This window comes from Manis pentadactyla, chromosome 5, assembly GCF_030020395.1.
Source record: "Manis pentadactyla isolate mManPen7 chromosome 5, mManPen7.hap1, whole genome shotgun sequence".
Lineage (NCBI taxonomy): Eukaryota > Metazoa > Chordata > Mammalia > Pholidota > Manidae > Manis > Manis pentadactyla.
This window is the reverse complement of record NC_080023.1, coordinates 4,703,119-4,724,115: the sequence shown is the minus strand read 5'-3', so window position 1 is coordinate 4,724,115 and position 20,997 is coordinate 4,703,119. Positions and strand designations below refer to the sequence as shown.

General features: G+C 55.6%; 1 protein-coding gene across 6 annotated transcripts in view; it reads left to right on the top strand.

Moving 5' to 3' along the window:
• The first annotated feature begins 222 nt into the window (after window positions 1-222).
• PCGF3 (polycomb group ring finger 3) overlaps window positions 223-20,997 on the top strand; it is a 63,979-nt gene continuing 43,204 nt past the window's right edge. For 2 of the 6 annotated variants that reach the window (XM_036921189.2, XM_036921191.2), the window contains exons 1-3: window positions 223-407; window positions 17,885-17,924; window positions 18,228-18,365. In XM_036921189.2, coding sequence (XP_036777084.2) covers window positions 18,338-18,365 — 28 coding nt within the window. In that variant the 5' untranslated portion in view covers window positions 223-407; window positions 17,885-17,924; window positions 18,228-18,337. The other 4 variants (XR_005031954.2, XM_036921187.2, XM_036921192.2 and 1 more) reach the window with 3 other exon arrangements.

Below are 20,997 nucleotides of genomic sequence, written 5' to 3'. Positions count from 1 at the left end.
TGTTACGCCCGGACCAGCCTGTTTCTCTGACCACGCCCCTCATGTCCCCACCCACATTGTCTGGCCACGCCCCACAAAGGCCCCGCCCCCGGCCTCCTCCGTGTCCCTGAGCGGAGTTCTGCCTAGACGCGCCTGCGCTCTCTGACCCCGCCCCCCGCACAGGGGCCCCGCCCCTCCGGCCCCGCCCACACCCCGGCCTCGGGGTGGGAGCCCGGCAGCGCGGCGCGCATGCTCCGAGCGCGGCGCCCCCGACTCGCAGATCGGCTCCGCTCGGGCATTTCCGCCTCTTTGTTTTAAACTCCAGACGGCTTTTTTCTCCTGCTCCTGGGGGGGACCCGGAGGGAGCGGCGTCCCCGTAAGCCCGACGGTGCCCGGCGCGTCCAGCTCGCTCGCAGCCGAGCCCTCAGGTCAGTGATCCGCGCCCCGCCCGGCCCGGCCTGCGGCGCCCGCTCCTCAGGCCGCGGCCTCGGCCCGAGTCCGGCCCGGAAGGCTCGAACCCGGCCCGCGCCCCTGCACCCCCGTCGGCCCGGCCCGTGGGGTCCCAACACCGCCCGGCAGGCCCAGGAGGCTGCCCCCGGCACCCAGCGCACAGGGACCGGGAAGCCGGACCCTGAGACGGGTCACCGAGGACAGTCCAACCAGGATGGGTCATCGAGGGTCCAACCCTGGTACGGGTCACCAAGGAGGGCTGGGACTCTAAGGGCAGGGGACTGGGAGGGCTGGATTCTGGACAGGGCACTGAGGGGGGCCAGTAGCCTAGGAACGGGCAGGCCCGGCGTAGGGCTGGGACGTTGGGATGGGTCACCAAGGAGGGCTGGGACCCTCAGGCAGGGCAGGAGCTGGGAAGGGCTGGGACACTGAGATGGGTCAGTGAGGAGGGCCCGCACCCCGGGACAGGCCCATGGAGAGGTCAGGACTCTGGGCTAAGCCCACTTGAGAGGACTAGGACTCCCAGACTGGCTCCAAAGAGGCCCGGGATCCTGGAACAGTCTTGTGAGTGCTTCTGGGACCTGAGACAACCCCTCCTCTCCCGGAGGCTGGAACCCTGGGACTGTGCCATGAGGGGGTCTCATACCATGTGACAGGCTCATGAATGACCAGGGCCCCAGAGAGGTCACTAAGCGGAGTCGGGATTCTGGGGCAGGACAATGAAGGAGACTAGGCTCCCTGGGAGGCCAGTGACCAAACCACTGAGAAGCACCCCAATCCCACGAGGAGGATGTAGGGAGAGCTGGGACCACAAGCCAGAGCCCCAGACCTGCCCAGCCCACTCAACTGGACCTGGGGCTCTCGGGCCTCAGGGATCCTGGTCACCCAGGCCCACAGGTGCACACCCCTCCCTTTCCATGAGGCCCCTTAGCACCCTGACATCAGGTGGGCTGGCCCCACAGATCCAACCTGCAGCAGGTTCTGCCCTGCCAGGCCCTGGGGGCAGTTGCAAGGCAGAGTTAGGGGCTCATCTTCCTAGCTCTCACAGGACCCCCCAGTCCACACTGGCTCCATACCTAGGCCAGCCCCACACCCAGAAAGCTGTATCCCACCTTGCTCTCCCAGCTCCCACCCAGGGCTCCTGTCCTTGCCTGCTGTCCCTGTGGTCAGGGTCAGCCCCTCCAAGCACTCCTGCCCTCCCTCTCCCGCTGATGGTCACCAAATGAGCCCCATTCTCAAGGTCGTGTGTGTGTACCCTCCATCCTGAATCTAGAGGTGTTCTCAGTGTCCAGGGGGTTCCAGGATGGGTGGGGTCCCAGCTGGGAGTGTGGGCTTCAGGAAGTGATTTTGGGGCAGTGGGCCCAGTGCAGGAAAGTTGGGGAGGGAGTGTCCGGTGAGTGAATCCAGCCTTTCTCCACCAGGAAAGCTTCAGGACGGGGCCTTTGCCTCTCTGAAACCTCTGAGTCAGACTTTCATCTAGAACCTGCCTTGCTTTCCTGAAATTTGCAAGTGCTGATGAAAAAGTAGGGTGTGCTGCATGCTGCTCTCTGGGGCATGGCTGCAGAGTGCGTCCTCCGGGCGTGTCCCGTGTTTGTTTGGAGGGTCTGAGAGAATGGAAAGCCCAGGGCGGGGCCCTGCTCAGCTTGGGTCCCAGAACCGGTGCCCCGCACGAGGTCAGGGTGCATGTGTGCTGCTCATATGCACTGGGTGAATGAGTGAGCACGTGGAGGCATGAATGACAGGAGGGGATCCTCTGGGGACCACCGGCTTGCCTCAGGCTTGCAGGCTTATCCGAGGTGGGTAGTAGGTAGGAAGAGGCATGGATCTAAAACCCTGAGCTGTGCACACTCCCACAAGAGATACTTGAACTGGACTGTTCAGTGTTTCACTTTGTGCTGCAGCTTCAGTTCTCGGTTACTGAGGAGAAAAACACTTTAGATTTTCAGTTGAACATTTCATAGGGCCTTATCTTAACTGAATGGTGTCCTTGAATAGTCTAGCTTAGAAACTTGCCAAATGTAACCATACTTGGGACCTTCTTATTCAGTGCTTAACTTCTGATTTTTTTTAAACATATGCTTTACTTCTTTTAAAACTTAATTTGCCTTGTGAAGTTTTGGAGAAGACTTGCAGAAGACTGGGCCTTCAGGTTTTCTTAGGCTCTTTTTCCATTTTTCGGTTTTTAACAGTGTGACAGTGCGGGTGGTTGTTTTATTTATATATTGCTGTCCAACAAAACTACCCAAAACGTAGTGTCTTGAAACAACATCAATTGTGTTGTCCCACCGTTACAGTGGGTCGGGAATCTGGGCACAGCATGGCTGGGTCCTCTGACTCAGGGTCACACAGATGCAGCCAGGGTGCCAGCTGGGGCTGTGGTCTTCTCTGAAGGCCTGCCTGGGGGTAGGGAGGTCCACTTGAGGCTTGCTCATGCAGCTGCTGGCTGCACTTACGTTCTTTCCAGGCAGGGTTCTCCAAAGGGCATCTCAGAGGGAGCCATCGCCAAAACAAGAGTGAGCAAGAGGCCACAGTCCTTGTGATCTCCTCTTGGCAGTGATATCCCATCCCTTTTGCCATATTCTGTTTGTTAAAACCTAGTCGCCAGGCCCAGCCCACACTTGAGGGGGAGGAACTCTACCAGGGTGTGCACCCTGTGAGGGGCAGGGCCCTGCAAGCCACCTGAAAGCTGGTGTTTATCAGATTGGGGCCCGTAGGGGCCTGTACCCAAGAAGGGCAGAGACCGTCGTTGGTTCAAGACAAGGCTGTGACCATTGGGCTGTCTTTGTGGTTGTATACATTCCTCCGATGTCGCCATAATGACGGAAACCATTGTGATACTTGGAGCTTACACAGGAGGAGAGGCAGATCACAGATAGGAAAGGTTCCTGGGAATTAGCTTGTCATTTAGAACACCTGGGTCAAACCAAAAGCACCCCCTCCCACCCCCGGCCACTGCAGGGTTAGCTGGTGGTGTGTGTCAGTGACATGGAATTCTTCCGTAGCTTAAGGGCTGTGACTTCAGTTTCCAGAGCATCATTTTATTACTGCCAGCGAATTTGCTCCAGAAGTTATAAACTGACCTTGTAAGAAGTTCTAAGATGTAAGATCCGGAGATGTTTTGGATGTTTGGCCCTTGTAAGGAAGCAATACTCCAGGAATCTCCACAAGGGCACCAGGGCCCAGGGCCTGCAGCTTCCAGTCTGGAGCCCCTGGACTCGGATGCCACACTTCTTTCTGGGGCGCTGGGCTGGACTGCAGCATCGGGCTGCAAAGGGCACCCACCCAGGGCCCACAGGGGAAGCAGGGTCCTGTCCCAGGAGCCCCGTGTGGAGGGGCACAGCCTCTCCTGCTACCCTACTCTCTGTACCTGCCCAGATTCCTGCTCGTGAGCAGCCGGGCCCTTTGCCAGTGATTGGAATTAATTTACTTGTGTTGTTTGATTTGGATTATAAGGCAAAGTGTGTTTGTTTATACTGTTATGCTTCCCCCTGTTAATGGATTTGTTACTCATGTGGAGAATTATTTGGTTATTGGTCAGAATCAGATATGAAGTTAAAATTAATTTTCTTTTACTGTGGAAGTTTGTTGAGGTTTTGGGACAGTTTTGTTACCCTTTTGGTATTTTTAATATTGCAGATATTTAGCACAATTCATGGTGCTTTAAAAAATGGAGCTATTCTTCTTAAGTTCTACGAGTTGATTGTTTATCATCAGATTTTAAAAAGTGAGGCCTTTAAAAATAACAAGACTATCTTTTCTGATCTATGTTTCTTCCTGCAGAACTGAACTATAGGAAGGCCAACATGACAGAACAGTAAACACTCAACGTGGTGGGAGGTTGAGGTGTGAGCATCGTATGGATGCAGTTTCAGAATTTCCCATGGAATTAAGCCGCTGTCCTTGAGAACAACTGAAACCCACTAGAAATAAAGTCCTTAAAAACAGGTAGTTAGTTTGATTGGTTTTTTTGAAGAGAACTTCTAATATTTAGGTGAATTTAGAGAGTGGAGGTTAATTGGATTTTTCTTGTAAATGCATCAGTATTTGCTGGACTTTGGGTACATTAACAGTAAATTGCACGTGTTTAGCAAGAAATACGTAGACAGTGGGAAGTTATCTGCAGGCCTCCTCGAAGGCCCATGCTGACCTGTGGGGCATGCAGGGCCCCATGCACTCTGGTAGTCTTGTGGAAGCCCTCTGGTGTGGTGGGGGCCCATTGGCCGCTACATCTCCTGGTTCTCAGTAGGGCCTGCCTGGTGGTAGGTGCTCACCAAAGCTGATGGGAAGCTGATGTCACCGACAGCTTTGTGGCCCTGCTCGGAAGGTGCTGTGTGCGCTCAGCTCCTAGGGCTGCCCAGGACGCCTGGCGAGGAAAGGCAGGCACAGGGCACCGTCACAGAGTGAGGCCCAGAGAAGGTAGCCTTTCTTCTTTTTTTATTTCAGATGATTGCGTCTTATCTTTGTACCCACATTTTCATTTGGGAAAACACAATGGGGAGAGACTGAACGAGTGGCCCGGCGAGTGCCCCCACGTGTCCCCTGACTGTGGCTTGTGTCTTACCAGCTTCGCTGCTTCTCCTGAACACGTGTGTGTGCTGCTCTTGGGTTGGCTAACGTAGCCGAGACAGCCTGCCTAGTTTCATGAGCAGCAGGGCCCCGTCGTTGCCCCAAGCAGGTGCTGGTGTCACATGCCAGCCGTTTCCGTCGTGTTCAGGTCCCCGTGTCACCAGAGCGGGAGCCCTGGTGTTTTCCCCTTGGGCAGACCCGGGTGGGCCCCCCTCGCACCTGTTTGTTTCGGGCCCCCCACTTCCCCTCCACCTTCTCCAGGCCGCCGGTTGCCCCTGGATTTGCTGGTGCTTCACTGTGGTGTCACCCACCTTTGCCTGTTGTCCTCTGGGTACTCTGCAGACTAAAGGGAGTGAAGCAGAGGCATGGTCAGCCTCAGAGGAGTGGCTGAGCACCATCGGGGTCACGCTGCCAAGTTAGGCGCCACTCAGCACTGCTGGCCCACCCCTCATGGCCCGTCCACCACCAGGAAGCGAAGCAGTCCAGAGAGACCCAGAGTCCCAGCATGGCCAGAAGGAGCACCCTCGTGCTGGGGAGACCCTCTCTCAGAGGACGGCACACCCATTTCTGATGTGGCAGTGTCCTCCGCGCCATTTCCTCTGTTCCCACAGGCGCACAGGGTGAGTCCCACTCTAGTCAGCCTTGGTGCTCTTAGCAGACTTTGCAAAAGGCTTAGTGGGTAGAATGTTTGAAATAGTTCATGGAAATCGACTCCTGCTGTCAGGTAACACCTTCATGCACAGTGGCCGCCATCCCTACTGCAGAACGGGTGGCTGGAGGCCTTGGCGCTCCCTGGCCTTTCTCAGAAGCTGCCTCATGAAGATGGGCATCAGGAGGGTTCTCAGTCAGCTCGGCTGCCGTAACAGGATATCCCAGACATGTGCTTAAGCAGCAGGCAGCCTCTCACGGTCATGGAGGCTGACGTTCAAGACGAGGCGCCCGTGATTCGGCCCTGGTGGGGACTCGCTGCCTCGCAAGAGATTGAGGGGAATCCCTGTGCTGTGCTGTCTCTTCTCCAAGGGCACTGATCCCATCACAGGGCTTCACCCTTTTGGATCCAAACCTGATCACCTCCCCGAGGCTCTCTGTGTGAACGTGGAGTGAGGACCTCAACTCTGAATTTGGGCTGCAGCTCCTGCGCTTGTGTGTGAACCTGCTCCCGGCCTGTAGAATGGGGCGGACAATGTTTGTGGAGTTGGCGACTCTACTTCACATGCTTGGGGAGCCACCTCCTTCAGTAACTCCATTTCTCCGAATGCCGTCATGCTCATTTTCTACTGCTGCAAAACAAACTGCTGCAAACTGGGTGGCTTAAAAGGGTGCCCGATTGTCACAGGTCCACAGGTCGGAAGTCCGGTGTGCCTGGCTTCTCTGCTCAGGGCCTCCGAGGCTGCAGTCACATGTTGGCCAGCCTCTCATCTGGGGCCGGGTCCTCTCTGACCCACTGGCTGTTGGTAGAATCCATATGCTGTGGTTGTAGCCCTGGGGTCCTGCTTTTTGCCAGCTGATATCTGGGGACTGCCCTCAGCTCCGAGAGACCTTTGAGTCCCTGCCCGAGGGCGGTGGGCAGTTGACACGCTCCTTGCTTTCTGCCAGGCCACAGAGTTCATCCCTCTGACCTGTTCCAGTGCCAACATCTGAGAGAACTCTGCCTTGAAAGGCCATGCAACTCGGTCAGGCCATTGTGTACCAGCCCTAGTCTAAGGCTAGCTGATCCGGGACCTTAGTTACATCCTCAGAAATCCCTTTGCACCAGCACCTAGGCCAATAAGGGAGGAGGTATGTGCACACCAGGGCCTGAATCTTGGGGCCACCTCTGAAAGCTGCCTGCCACAGTCTGTCTGGCCCCCCAAATTCACATCCCCTCAAATGCAGCACATACCTTTCCGTTCTGACGCTCCCCAGGGCCTCACCGCAGCATCAGCTCAAGTCCTGACTCTCACCTAAACTGCATTAGCTCCCGTCCAGTGGTTCTCCGTCATCTGATGTGGTCCTGTAGGTTGGTGCGGTTCCTCAGCACCTGAGACCCTAGGACAGCAGGACAGGCCCAGGGCAGCAGGTGTAGCCGTCCAGTTGGAAGGGGAGGTGACAGGGTCCAGCTCAGTTCTGAAACCCATACTAGAGTCCTGACTAGGTTTGCATCTTGGGACCTGTTGGCTCCCAGCTTTGCTCTCTGGGGCTGTCGTTTCCACCGTGAGCCCACCTTTTTAATGACAGGGCACGTGTCTGCAGCTGAGCAGCCTCATCAGCCACCCCCAGTAGAATCTTGAGGTCTGACAGCCCCTTTCACTGTGCGTGTTTCAAGCTTCTCCAGAGGTTGAATCTGAGAGGTAAAAATCGATGTGGTGTGTAAATATTGTCTGTACACAGCTACATTCCAGTCTCGCCTCCCCCTTTTCCTCACTTTGCCTAGTGTTACCATGTCTGCTCCAGATTCTCAGGATGGTGTCAGCCCAGGTCCCCGTCCCCATCCACATCCCCTCTCCATGCCTGGTTCTCCAGGCTGGTGGGTGCCTGCTGTTCCCGACCCTCCGTGGGTGCACTTCCCCCGGTCAGAGCTCAGACGTCCCTTGAGTGCACTTGCACCTGCTGCCTGAGCAGCCTTCTGCCCTCTGCCGTCCGGGCTCGCCGCCTCTTGAGGCCCTCATCCCTTGGCTGATGAATGTGTCACATCTTGTCGCTGGCTGGACCAGGAGCGTGTGAGTGCAGGCCTGCGGTGATGTGTGAGCACACCTCCTGGCACGTACTGAATGAGCGAGCGCGTTTCCTGGGATGCCTGGACACACCGTGGCTTCTGCTCGTGCTTGGCTGGTGGGCTGGTTGGATGTAGGATTCTGCTAGTCAGTCCTGCAGAACTCCGGGAGACTGAGAATTCATGGTTGCTGACAAGAAGCCTGGTGCCCTCTGACTGCCCTTCTGTGCGGGACCTCTTCCCAGGAGCCTCTGCGGCCCTTCTTGTACTTCAGTGTAGAGACTGAAGGGGCATGGTTGGACGTGGGTCACCTGCACGTGCCATGGTTGGGCATTGGGCCATTGTGGCTGATGCGTCCAGTTACGGAATGCTCGAGTAAGTTTTTCCAGATCAGTAACTTGCCACAGGCAAGCGCAAAGGATGACCCAGTAGACACCTTCCCTGGTAAACTGATGTCCTGCTTCAGAGGGAACAGATCAAAGTGTTCGAAAGCTCTTTCTCTCAGTTTTCTGATTTTTTGAAATACCTGCTAGTTAATTGTAGGACCTGTTCCCTCACATTTCTCATCCTCCTCTGGGAAGATTTCTTAACCGTGTTACATAGCTTCTCTGTTGAACCTATAATATTGCTCACTTGTCATGTGGGGAGATGGGCGCTGACAAGATACCTACATTACCAGTTCAGGGGTTGTCTTGGAGTTGTGTGTGTCTGTGCACACATGTGTGCATGCAGTTATAAACAAGGTGGTTGCAGAAGGCGTTGCTGGGGAGGTGACTTTTGAGAGAAGGCTTGATGGAGGTGAGGAGCCATGTGGCCGTCTGATAGACTGTTGCAGCAGGCAGCACGTGAGTGCGAGGGCCAGAGGCGGGCATGCCCCTGGGACATTCGAGACTAGCAGGCCCACAGCTGCTGGAGTGGGGCTGGCTCAGAGCTTCTGGGCCCAGGGGAGCAGGGAGCCGGGATGGCACTTGAGCTGCTCCCAGGTGAGAAGCTGCCACACAGGTGGGGTGTCAGGGTGAAGGAGACAGCTGTGTCCAGGCGCAGTGTGAGGGCTGGTGTCTGGATTTGGGTCCAGGAAGTGTGATCTGGAGGGATCAGCATGCAGGTGGGAGGCTGCAGGGGCTAGTGTGGCTGGACCACAGGATGTGCCTACAAGGGCTCAGTGTGGCAGTGGGCTGCCCATGATGTGGGGCTGCAGTGCTGCTGAGCCACGTGCCTCCATCCCACTGTGATCACTGTGTCTCTGGTCACCAAGTTGCCTGCACATTTGTACCGACAGCTTGAGGATGAAAGCTGTGCCATGGGGAGAGTGGTGAGGGGCAGGGGTCCAGGTGGCAGGGCTGTGGGCTCAGGAAGCCTATAGAGAAAAGGCCACGGTGGACCAGGCAGAAAGGGCAGGCCTCTCGTGCACCTGCTGGCCTCCGGTGCTGCCATGGCCTCACACAGGCTCCGGGAGGTGCAAGAGGCAGAGATGAGTGGGGGCACGGAGGCACCTCGCTCAGCTTTGGGTGGGGAGGAGTGGCCGGGACGTCAGTATCCCAGGTTGCAGCAGGCTGGTCTGTGGAAGGGCATGGGCGTGGGCAGAGTTCAGCAGTTTGGTGGGTTTTATGTGAAAATGAGTCGTCACAGTTCCTGGGATACTCGGACAAGGGCAGAAACCTCTCTGGCAGAACAGCGTTTACCTCCTGAGCATCGGTGGTGGGGTGGGCGCTCTGCTGGACATGGCCAGCCTCGTGTGAGGACACAGCCTCAGTCCCGCTGGTGGGGGCAGCAGACGGGGCACAGCTCCCTGAGGAAGGTGACAGAGGCACAGGGGGCACAGCAGCGGCAGGTTTCAGTCCAGAGGCTCAGGGGTCTCCAGTGGCTGCCCAGGAGCCTTCCTGCCCTGCTGAGGATGGAGGCCCAGGCCAGTGGGAGCTGCTCACACACAGCTGAGAAGGGCACGATCTGACGTGGACAGAGCTGACTGGAGGAAGCCTGACATGGATGGTCATGACCTGGACAGGCCCTGGAATGGAGCTTGACATGGACAGAGCCCTGACGTGGACAGGTCACTATGTGGACAGGCTGATGTGGGTGGAGCCCTGACATGGACAGGTCATTATGTAGACAGGCTGATGTGGGCAGAGCCCTGACGTGGACAGGTCATTACATGGACAGGCTGACGTGGGCGGAGCCCTGACATGGACAGGTCATTACGTGGATAGGCTGATGTGGGCGGAGCCCTGACATGAACAGGTCACTATGTGGACAGGCTGACGTGGGCGGAGCCCTGACATGGACAGGTCATTACGTGGATAGGCTGATGTGGGCGGAGCCCTGACATGAACAGGTCATTACGTGGACAGGCTGGTGTGGGTGGAGCCCTGACGAGGCAGGTCATTACGTGGACAGGCTGACATGGGCGGATCCCTGACGTGGACAGGTCATTACGTGGACAGGCTGATGTGGGTGGAGCCCTGACATGGACAGGTCATTACGTGGACAGCACTGCCGTGGGTGGGGCTGGAGCATAGAAAGTGAACATGGCTCATCAGGAGTCAGGATCCCTTTGAGGGTCTGACTTGCTTTTCTGAATGTTGCTCAGATCTGTCCGGAGGGGTACTGGTGGCAGGAGTGGGCATGGGGGCTCTGCCCTGGTGGACTGCTGTCCAGAGGGAGCCGTGGCGTCATCCAGGGAGTGGTCGTGGGCACTGAGGCCCCAAAGGATATGGCGCTGGGGAGGAAGGGCAGGCCTAGGGAGGATGTTTGGGAGGCAGGCAGGAAGGAAGGATGACCCTGTGGGGCAGCCAGAGCTCAGTTGTGGCTGGGGAAAGGGCAGGTTGGCAGTTTCTTACATGGTTGACCTACAAGCATGTGACCGCCCCCTTGGGCATTTAATCCAGAGCATCTGTCCACACAAGGACCATGAACAGTCACAGCAGCCCCATTCTGGCAGCGCCAAAGGAAATGGCCCAGAGCCCGTCTGCGGTGGTCGAGCAGACTGGCAAAGCTACGGCAGCCGCCGCTCTGGATAAGAAGGATGCTCTGTCTGTGCACGCGGAGTGTGGCACATCTCACAGCAGGCTGAGCAAAAGGAACCAGACGGCATGTCCTGCGTGAGCCCATTTGCAGAGCATCCCGAGCGCGCCAGGTCTGCAGGGCCCCGGCGGCCTCGTCCTGGCTTCTCCACGGGGGCCGGCACAGCTTTGAATCACGTGCAGTTCGTCATTTGTCCAATATTCGTAAGTGACGCTGTTTAATAAGTTTACAAGAGATTATGGACAGTTTTGTGCCAATAAATTTGATGAACCATCTTCCAGAAAAATATAACTTAGCAAAACTAATTCAAAAATAAGTAGAAAGTTTTAAGGTGCTTGTAAGACATGGTTAACAAAAGAAGATGAGGAGCTTGGCATGTGCCTGCGTGAGGAAGGGGCCTGAGGGTCTGGGCTGCAGGTGGAGGGCAAGGGTGGGAGGTTGGGGCCGGCCCTGCTAAGGGCATGGCCAGCAGGGGCCCGCTTGCCACGGAACTGCCTCTGCGCTGTGTCTGTGGGTAGGGATGTAACCCCCATGACTGGCCACGATCCGAGGCCCCGAGCCCGGGAGCCTGGTTGCTGTGGGGGGGTGGGCAGATGCCCATGGCAGCTTATTAGGTAGGGAAACCATGCTGTGTGCACTGCATTCAGTGAGCACAGTGCCTCAGTGAAAAACGAGGGTGCCTGCAGCATTTGGAAGTACCCGTGGGCTCACACACACCGTTACACTGAGAACGGCAGTTAGCTTGGGACGACAAGGGTGTAGGGGTTTTCCTGATTATCAGTCTTTACTTTCCGAACTGTTTAACAAACATGTGTATTACTGTTTTACTGCAACACCCAGTGTGTTTGTCTAAAGGGTAATGATGGGTGAGGTAGGTGTACTTTGGGGAGGCAGGAAAGTACTCTCTAAACAGTGCTCACGGGGTCAGGGGAGGGCAGCCTGGGCAGCCTAGTGACCTGCAGGAGGTGTTTGTGGCTGAGGAGGCTGATTCAGGGGCTGGTTTGAGCTGAATAGACAGCAAGGAAGGGCCTCTTGGCTCCAGAGAGTGCCCCTGGTGTTGAGCGTGCACCCAAAAGGTGTGAAGAGACACATCACCCACGCCCTCTGGAAGTTTCCAGGCAGAGCAGGTGGAGGGCCTGAACTGCTGTGGCCGCCGTGGCGGGGCTGCACCAGAGAGGTTCAGGACTGAGATCTGCAGGGCTGGGCTGGAGCTGTTCATGTTCACGGAGAGGACAGAGGTTGGAAGGTTCTGGAACAAGGAAGCCTTGCTGGCAGGTCAGAGCCCTTGCACAGCAGGAGGATGGTGTGCCTGTCCATGGGCAGACCAGAGGAGGAGGCAGCTGCCGCCTTCCCCCAGGGAGGAGGAGTAGGCCCCGTAGCTGCTGTGTGAGCACAGGGCTCACGAGGCCAGGCAGGGGTGGCAGGCAGGCCGGGGGGCCACGTCAGGGTGCCTGTGGAGGGCCAGGCCTCTGGCCCTCTTCGAGTCCACGGGAAAGCACAGGTTGGAGACAAGCTCGTTGGGCAGGTTCTGTAGAAGAGCTGCAGGGCCGAGACCCAGGGGCCAGCAGGGGCTGGGTCATGTCAGGCAGGCCAAGGGCATCGGACAGCAACACCAGGAGTGCCCGGGGTGACGGGCGAGAAGAGGGCTCTGGTCAGAGTGGGTCTGCAGCATGACAGCCGGGTGTGGGGCGTTTCCAATCGGGGCGTTCTGGACTCCTTACACCGGTGGCTGTGTGTGTCTCAGAATCGGCAAAGGAAAGGTGCGGGCCAAGGTCTGGGGAGCCGGGCCCAGCTCCCGAGTACCCTGAGTCCCCAGCCTGAGCTGGGGCAACAATGTGGGACGCATTGGCACCCAGGGGAGCTTGCAGTGCAGGGCCCAGCATCCTGGGGGTGTCGGCTGGTCAGAGGCTGCCTCTGCCTGGCACACAGCACATGCCAGACCCCAGAGCAAAAGCAGAGCGCCTGTAAGCACGCTGCCTGTTGTCTGTGCAGTGAACCATGCCTCGCCTTTGGGGGGTTAAGGCTGTGGGGACTGTCGCCAGCCAGGTCCCACCACGGGCCTCTCGGGTTGCTTTTCAGGTGGGCCTCCGGAGGAGTAGAATCCAGCCCTGCGGCCACATCCATCCTCATTGGCCACCACACTGGGCGTATGGGTGCCAGCACCGTGTTGGGGGAAACAGGGCTAGAGAGCAGAGCCCTGTGCCCCTGGGCCAGGAGGGAGCAGCGACTCACGAGCGCCAACCTGGACTGTGGGAAATGTCCCAGTAGTTTTGGCTTTGTATTTTTTTTAGAAATTATTCTTTTAGTCTTGATAAAATTGTAACTTTTGTTTATATGTACATGTCATGTGCAATGAGAAATTACCCTGGGCCGTTTGGGGCCGGTCTGTGGCCTGTAGCCTTTGGTCAGCTTTGAGGGGCTCGGTGGTTTCCACGTGTGACCCGGTGGCCACAGACCCTCTGTTATAGGCCGCCCGAGAGTGGGCCTTCCAGTGTATTTCGGTGAAGACAGGGCCTTGTCAGACTCCCCTTCAATCAGGGGCTCCAGGGCTGCATAGGACTTGGACTGAATGAGGCATTATTATCAGCACAGTACCAAGTTCTGTTTCTAGTATGTTTCTTTTCCAAATTTAAATTTTGCTTAAATTACTGCAAATTAGGAAATTATGGTACATTTTACTCAGTGAGTTGGTGTTGCCAAGACTCAAATGTGTCAGTGCTGGGCTGGGGAAAGACTGCTCCTCCTGGGCTTCCCGGGAGACCTGGGGTCCCTGGCCATGGACCGTGTGACCCGCCCAGGCCTGGCTGGGTACGCGTCCCCGATGCGACTGCTGCGGGCACCCTCGCGGCTCGTGGGTGGGTGTGGGGGCTGTTCGGGTGACTTACTAGGTTCCTGTGTGCGGCTCCAGGGGCAGGTGTGCCGGGATTCAGTGGGACATGCTCCGTGGCTGGCCGGGTGTGCACCCGCCCGGTGATGGCCGTGCCCCTCGTGAGGGGGATGCTTCTCCGGGTTTTCTCCTGCGTGAGCAGGGCGGGCAGACTTTCTCTAGGAGGACGTCAGCAGGTCCCTTGGCTTTGGGGCCATGCGATGCTGGGAGCCCTCAGCCCCAGAGCCGCCACTGACAGGATGAGAGTGGACATGGCGGCCCCATGGCAGGTGTGGACGGGCACGTGAGCGCCTTGCACTCTGGTTATGCCACCATGTGCTTGGTGACCCAGTGACCCTGCGGGCGGCCCCCGAGTGCCGAGCGCCCTCCTGCCTCCTGCCCTGCGACCCTTCCCCACCCGAGGCCTCCGCATCCTTCTCCCCGGCATCTGCTGAAGCTGCAGGGTCGTGGCCTTCACATTTGGCCTCCAGCCACTGAAACTGATGATTTGGGGACGCGGTGGGGAAAGATGCGTGGTTTAAATAAAGTAGGAGTTTGGTGTTTTGTTTTCCCAGTTTCACCACTGGAATTATGTTTGTTGTGGTTTTTAAAAATTGTAAAGTACACTTTTTATGGAGGAACAGTTTACACGAAAGCTCGCCGGTATTTTGGTGCAGTTGGTGACCTGGCCCAAGGCCCCGTCCAGTCAGACCCCCTGCAGCCCCGCCGGGCTCGTCTGGGCCCTGCATGCTGGGAACTGGGCCCCGTCTGTGTGTCAGGCCTCCTCCTAGCAGCACAGAGCTCCCTCCCATCTCCATCACTGCTGGGAATACCCTCCTGTCCCCTGGGGGGCACCGTGGGGGCCGTCAGGAGCAGAGCCCAGTGAACACCAGGCTCGGCCTTTGGGTACTTGTGCTACTGTCTTTTCTAAACAGGGTACTTTTATTAGGTTAAAGAAGTTTCCTTTTTTTTTTTTTTTTTTTTAGCTTACTTTTTTTTTAATTGAAATATAATTGATAAACAATATTATATTGGTTTCAGGTGTACAACATAGTTATTCAGCTATTATATACAATTCTAAACACTCATCACATTAAGTGTGGTTACCATCTGTCTACATGCAAAGATATTACATGATTATTGACTTTTATCATATTCTCCTTTTATATCTTTTGTAACAATATTATATTACTTTTATTTTATTATATTGTCTATGCTGTACTTTGATTCTCCATGACTAATTTATTTTATAATTGGAAGTTTGTACCTCTTTATTCCTTTCACCTATTTCACCAGCCCCTACCACCTCCCCTATGGCAACCACTAGTCTGTTCTCTGTGATTATGAATCTATCTCATTTTGTTTGTTCATTTGTTTTGTTTTTTTTAGATTCTACATAAAAGTGAAATCATATAGTATTTGTCTTTCTCTGACTTATTCCACTTAGCATAATACCTTCTAAGTCTATCTATATTGTCACAAATGCCAAGGTTTCATTCTTTTTTATGGCCAAGTAGTATTCAATTGTATATATATACCACAATTTCTTTATCCATTCATCTGTCAATGGACAATTAGGTTGCTTCCATATCTTGTCTATTATAAATAATGCTGCAATAAACACAAAAGTGCAAATATCCTTACAAATTAGTGATTTTGTTTTCTTCAGATAAATTTCCAGAAGTGGGATTACCAGGTTATACAGCATTTCTATTTTTAATTTTTTTTTTTTTTTTTTTTTTCTTATCTTTTTTTTTTTTTTTTTTTTTTTTAATAATTATTTTTTATTGAAGGGTAGTTGACACACAGTATTACATTACATGAGTTTCAAGTGTACAACACAGTGGTAGAACATTTATATACATAATTCTAGGTTCCAGCTATCACCCTACCAAGCTGTTACAGTATCTTGACTATATTCCTTATGCTATACATTACATCCCGGTTACTAATTTATTTTACCATTGGAAGTCTGTCCTTTTTTTTTTTTTTTTTTTGTGAGGGCATCTCTCATATTTATTGATCAAATGGTTGTTAACGACAATAAAATTCTGTATAGGGGAGTCAATGCTCAATGCACAATCATTATTCCACCCCAAGCCTAATTTTTGTCAGTCTCCAATCTTCTGAGGCATAACAAACAAGTTTTTACATGTAGAACAAATTCTTACATAATGAATAAGTTACATAGTGAACAGTACAAGGGCAGTCATCACAGAAACTTTCGGTTTTGCTCATGCATTATGAACTATAAACAGTAAGAAGTTTCCTTTTATCCTTAATTTGCTAAGTTTTTTATGTCATGAATGGATGTGAATTTTAACAACTGATTTCTGTGCATCTTAAGAAAGATCTTAACCTTTTATCTTTTGCCATAAAATATTTATTTATTTGTTTGTTTATTTATTTATTTATTTATGTGTAGTAAGCCCCCTTGTCTTCTACGGGTAAGCTGGTTTCCCAGGCATGACCCCCTCCATGCTGGACCCGGCTCAGTGTGTGCACGAGCCCTGTGAGCCTGGCCGACGATTTCCCTCCCGGCGCTGGTCTGGCGTGTGTCACATCGGCTTCGTGAAGCCGGCGGAGGGCACTCTGTTGGGCTCTCCCAGAGGCTTGTTTGGCCCTGGGACACTCGCTAAACCATCCTCAACACTAGGCCTGGGGCTCTCCCTGTCCCATCCACTTCCTGAATGGTTGCAGACCTTTCTAGGTTTTCCATTTCTGTTGCCTCAATTCTGGTGAGTTAGTTTTCTGGGACTTTATTAATTTTATATAAATTTTCAACTTTATTGGCATAAAGTTGTTTTAATGTTCTATTATTGCTCATCTGTCACCTTTTCAATGAAATGTTCAGTGGCTACCCTGCTCCCCCACCAGTGCCCTGACTCCCCGCTCTCATTTATAGTACTTGCCACCTCATTAATTTGTCTTTTTGCTGCATTTATTACTTACTTATTGTCTGGCTTCCTCTGCTATAATATAGGCTCTGGGGATTTGTGTCTTTCCTTCACTGATGTCTGAGAACTCATGTCAAGAGTCTGCAACTGTGTAACTAGCCACAGTTTAAATTAAATGAAGTTGAATATGCAGCTTCCTCAGCCACACCTGCCGGATCTCAAGGGCTCCGCGGCCGCTGCGTGGGACGGTGTGCATGCAGGGGCCCCGTTGCCTCAGCAGCACAGGCTGGCCTCAGACACGCCTGCTCATCTTCCCGAACCAACCCTTCTCCTTCCTCCCTCCCTTCCTTTGTTCCTTTCTGTGCAAGTTAATTGAACTGCAAAGGTTAGTTAGTTAAAAATGCAGTTATGGACATATCTGAAGCGTGACAAGGATGAAACTGGGTCTGATGTGACTCCCCTGTAAATGCCTGTCAGGCCAGGTCCCACCATCGCGGCCACTGTGTGGATCCCAAGGTCGTCCGCGTGTTCAGGGTCCTTGCGCCTCCCTGAGCTTGGCTCTGGAAGGGAGCGGGCTGCACTCAAGCTCTGCTGCCCACTTTTCCACCTGGAGGGCAGGGAGACTCAGGGCCCCCGGCAGACCCAGGAGAGGTGGGCAGGCCAGAGGGGGCTCGGAGCCGGCACGGCCCTATCCGTGGGTGTGAGGCAGACCCTGCTGGCCGCCCGGGAGGTCTCAGAGCAGCCTGGAGGGCGGTCCTGCCGCTCCCACTGCCCAGAGCAGATGCCCGAGTCGTTCCAGAGGCCACAGCCCTGACCCGTGCTCCCTGGGTGGCTGCCCAGTGAGACCCTGAGGCCCACATGGGGCCCCAGGGCCCTTCCTGGTCCCGACACAAACTCTGTGCTATTGTTCTGTCTGTTGTCCGTGTGCGCCAGAACTGTCCTTATGCCCGTGGTGTCCAGAACCCAGCTTGGACCCCCTGTGGGGCCCTCAGCGCATGTTCACCCAGTGGCCTGGGCAAGATGCCTGTGTCCACTTAACAGGGTGTCAGGATGCGAAAGCTGCGTCAGCCGCAGACCTTGAGTGATGGAGCTTGCCGTCCCTGCCCTTGTGGGGCCCCAGCCGCCCTCCGGGTCAGCCCTGAAACCACCCCTTCTCCTGACTGCTGGGCCACCAGCAGCACCCGCTGGAGCCCCACCTGCCTCATGCCCCCCCGTGCCCCCCACCCTGGGTGTTGCTCAACCAAACTGCCACCAAGGCCTCATTCCCATGGTCGGCCTGGTTCTTCACCCTCAGCAATTCTCGTTTTCTGTGTGGTCACTTGAAGCGAATGGACGGCCCCACTGCTGAGGCGGGGGTGCGGGTCTCTGCAGTGGCATGTGTGGCTGACGCCCCCATCTCGTGTGTCTCCACAGGCTTCAGGATGTAGCACAGCTTCCAGGCCCCCAGGCACAGGTAAGTACACTTTAAGTCACATATTTCTCCTTTCAGTGCATGCAAATTGGCTAACGTACCTTGAATTGCACTTTTTGAGTATATAGTGGCTATATACTATATATAACAGGAAAAGTCAGTTCCTTATGATCTCTGACAGCTCCAGAGCAGATGAGGGCCTGGTCCTTCATGTGTCCACACTTTCTCTTGGTTAATATTTCTGATCAAACCTTGCACTGTCCGCGGTGTGGGACTTACCTCAGGACCGTGTGCGTCACACGTGAATGGCGTGACGTGAAGTAACAGGTGCCCTTTCTGTGCTAGAAAATGGAAAAGCAGCAGAGGACAGCGGGCAGGCGCACGATTGACAAACCGGACTGTGGGATGATGCCAGCCCGGAGCAGCCAAACCGGAGCCACAGTCTGAGGCCCCTCATGCAAAGGCGGACAGAGGGCAGTGGAGGTGAGGCTGGCCTCTCCCCAACCTGGGGGTCATGTGGGGAGACCGTGCCGTCACCACTGCAGCACCCCGAAGCCTCATGCCCACCCCTGTCTGGCTCTTGCCGTGGGGGGCAGAGAGTGGGGGAGCTGGGGGCCGGGAGGCCAGAAGGCTGGTGTGCAGTGCTATACAGGGGCTGTGGAGCGCAGCTGGCTGGGGGCAAGCCTGCCCCAGGGACGGTCACAGGGGGCATTGCCCTTTCTGAGTACAGCCCCCGGGTGTGCTGGGGGACAGGAGGGTGGCCGGCTGTGGGGGCCCCAGAGCAGGTGGAGTTGGTGGGCTGGGTTGGGGGCAGGCCAGTCTCATCTCCAAATGCAGGTGGTCAGTGGGCTGAGGGCCCCTTCCAGGCTGCTCTGGGCCATCCCTCAGCTGGGTGCTGTTCACGGGCGCCAGTTCCCCATCTGCCCTTGTTTCTTGTGACCCTGATGTGTTGAAAAGGGACCCCCTCGCTCAGGGCTTGCTGGGGCTTCTGGCGGTGGGACCGAGGTATGGCCTTCTGGCAGGAGCCCCTCAAGGGGTACTGTGTCCTTGCTGTCCATCCGGGTGTCACCTGGGCACTCGGCGAGCCATGTCTGAGGGACTCTCCAGCCGGACCCCTGTTGGGTAGGGAACTCTGGGCCTCACGGACCCCCCCAGATGGCCCCTTTACCATGAGCACCCGACCATTGCGGGCGGCTCAGTGCTGCTGCTGTTGTGGACCGCGGGTCCCTTTGAGCTGGTGCCAGGTCCCCTCTGCTCCTGAGCACTTTGGGCACATGGGTGCTGTTAGGTTCCCAGCCTAGCTAGGTCCATGCATCCCAGCACACTGCTCCTCGTGGTGGTGGTGGGCACACTGAGACCATGGGGCTGCCAGGTAGCAGCCACTCCGGGTCCCCTGGAGGACAGCTGGGGAGTGGACGGGTGAGTCCATGCCCCTGTGCCCCTGCACACCAGAGCCTGTTTACCTCTCCTCACTGAATGGGAGGTCACCCCAGCCCTGCTCCCACCGAGGGGCCATGAACCCTGCTCTCTGCCATGCTGAAGTAACGTGGAGTTTGTGTTCGGTTAGATTGCAGCACAATGACCTGGGGGTTGGAAAGGCATTTTCTGCATGTAAGAATATCTACAGCACCCCAGGCTGGTCTGCGAACCGCTGATGTGGGCATGTGTGTGGTGCTGTGCCTGATCTTGGGTTTCTCTCCCGGATGTCTTTCTGTCCTTTTATTTCCTGTCGGGCCCTCTGCACCAACCCAGTGCCCAGGTCAGAGGTACCTGACTTGGGCTCAGCACAGGTACCTGGGGGAACGATGTGTAGGCCCATGCTGGCTCAAAGCTGGGATGGCTGTGCCGAGTGAGGTCGTTTCCTGTGGAATTAGGGTAACCCGTCAGTTGACCTGTTGGACCTGTCACACCATGCAGCCTGGTGTGTTTAATCCCTGCTGGTTTGCTGGCCTCGCAGGGAGCCCGGCCTACACACATGCCTGGCTGCAGGGGCGGTGGGATGGGGCGTCCCTCGTGGGCTCCACGTGTCAGCTTAGGCCTGCTATTTGGGTGAGCAACCAGGTCCACTCTTGTTTACTGAAAATTTTAGGCACATCTGCTATTGAGGGGAGCACAGTACTTTCCGTGGGTTTGGTCCGGCACCCTTGTAGGATGTGGTAATTCGCTCTGATAGTTGATGGATTCTGATGGCCCTTTAATAGAAAATAATAAAGCAATCCAAACAGCAACTCTGTCTAGGAGCCATTACAACTCTGTTTATCACGTGTTGGCGGCCAGGTGTCCTCCGGTTTGCCCCTCTCTCCTTCCGGGCCATTCTGCCCGGCCGTGTGCTCAGCCAGCGTTCCGCCCCTCAGACGAGCCAAAGGGAGATGGTGTGAGCAGTTAGGCTTCCTTTTCCTCTCTATCCAAGCGGCGCTGAGGAGCGTCTTGGCCTGCGGCCCGTGAGCCCTCTGAGCTGTGCCCTCCTGTGAGGCTGGCTTGGTCGGCTGGCCTGCTCTGCCAGCATCTTTGCCCTCGGGGATGCCCTCTGCCCCTGGCGGCCTTTGTCCCTGGCGTCTGAGCACCTGTTTCTGACCTGGTGCAGAACGCTGTTAGGGCTTATTTTGAACACTCAGCACTCCCTGGAGTCCTCTGTGGAGGGCGCTGGTATCAGCTTCTTCCTGCTGCCACGAATTACGACCACCTTGGTGGCTAAAGCCCCACGGGTGTATCATCTGATCTTGAAAGGTCAGAGGTCCAAAATGGGCCTCACAGGGCTGGCATCAGGGTGTGGCAGGGACTCTCCAGGCATGGCAGGGTTAGGCTCCTGGGCCCCGGGACAGCACGCGCTCTGTCTCTTCCAGCTGGTTGGGGGTGCCCTCACCCTCGGCTCACAGCCCTACCCTCAGGCCGGCCATGCAGCGTCTGCCAGCATGTGGCTCCCAGCATGTGGCTCCGACTCCTCACCTCCCCCTGGGACATGGGGTCCACCCAGGTAGTCTGGGACCGCCTCCCACCTTTTTGCCACGGGAGGTGTTGTACAGGTCGGGGGCAGGGCGCGGGTAGCTTCAGGGCTGGTACTCCGGCTCAGGGGACACGAGACAGAACCTGCCCTCAGGGAGCCTGTGGTCTGGTC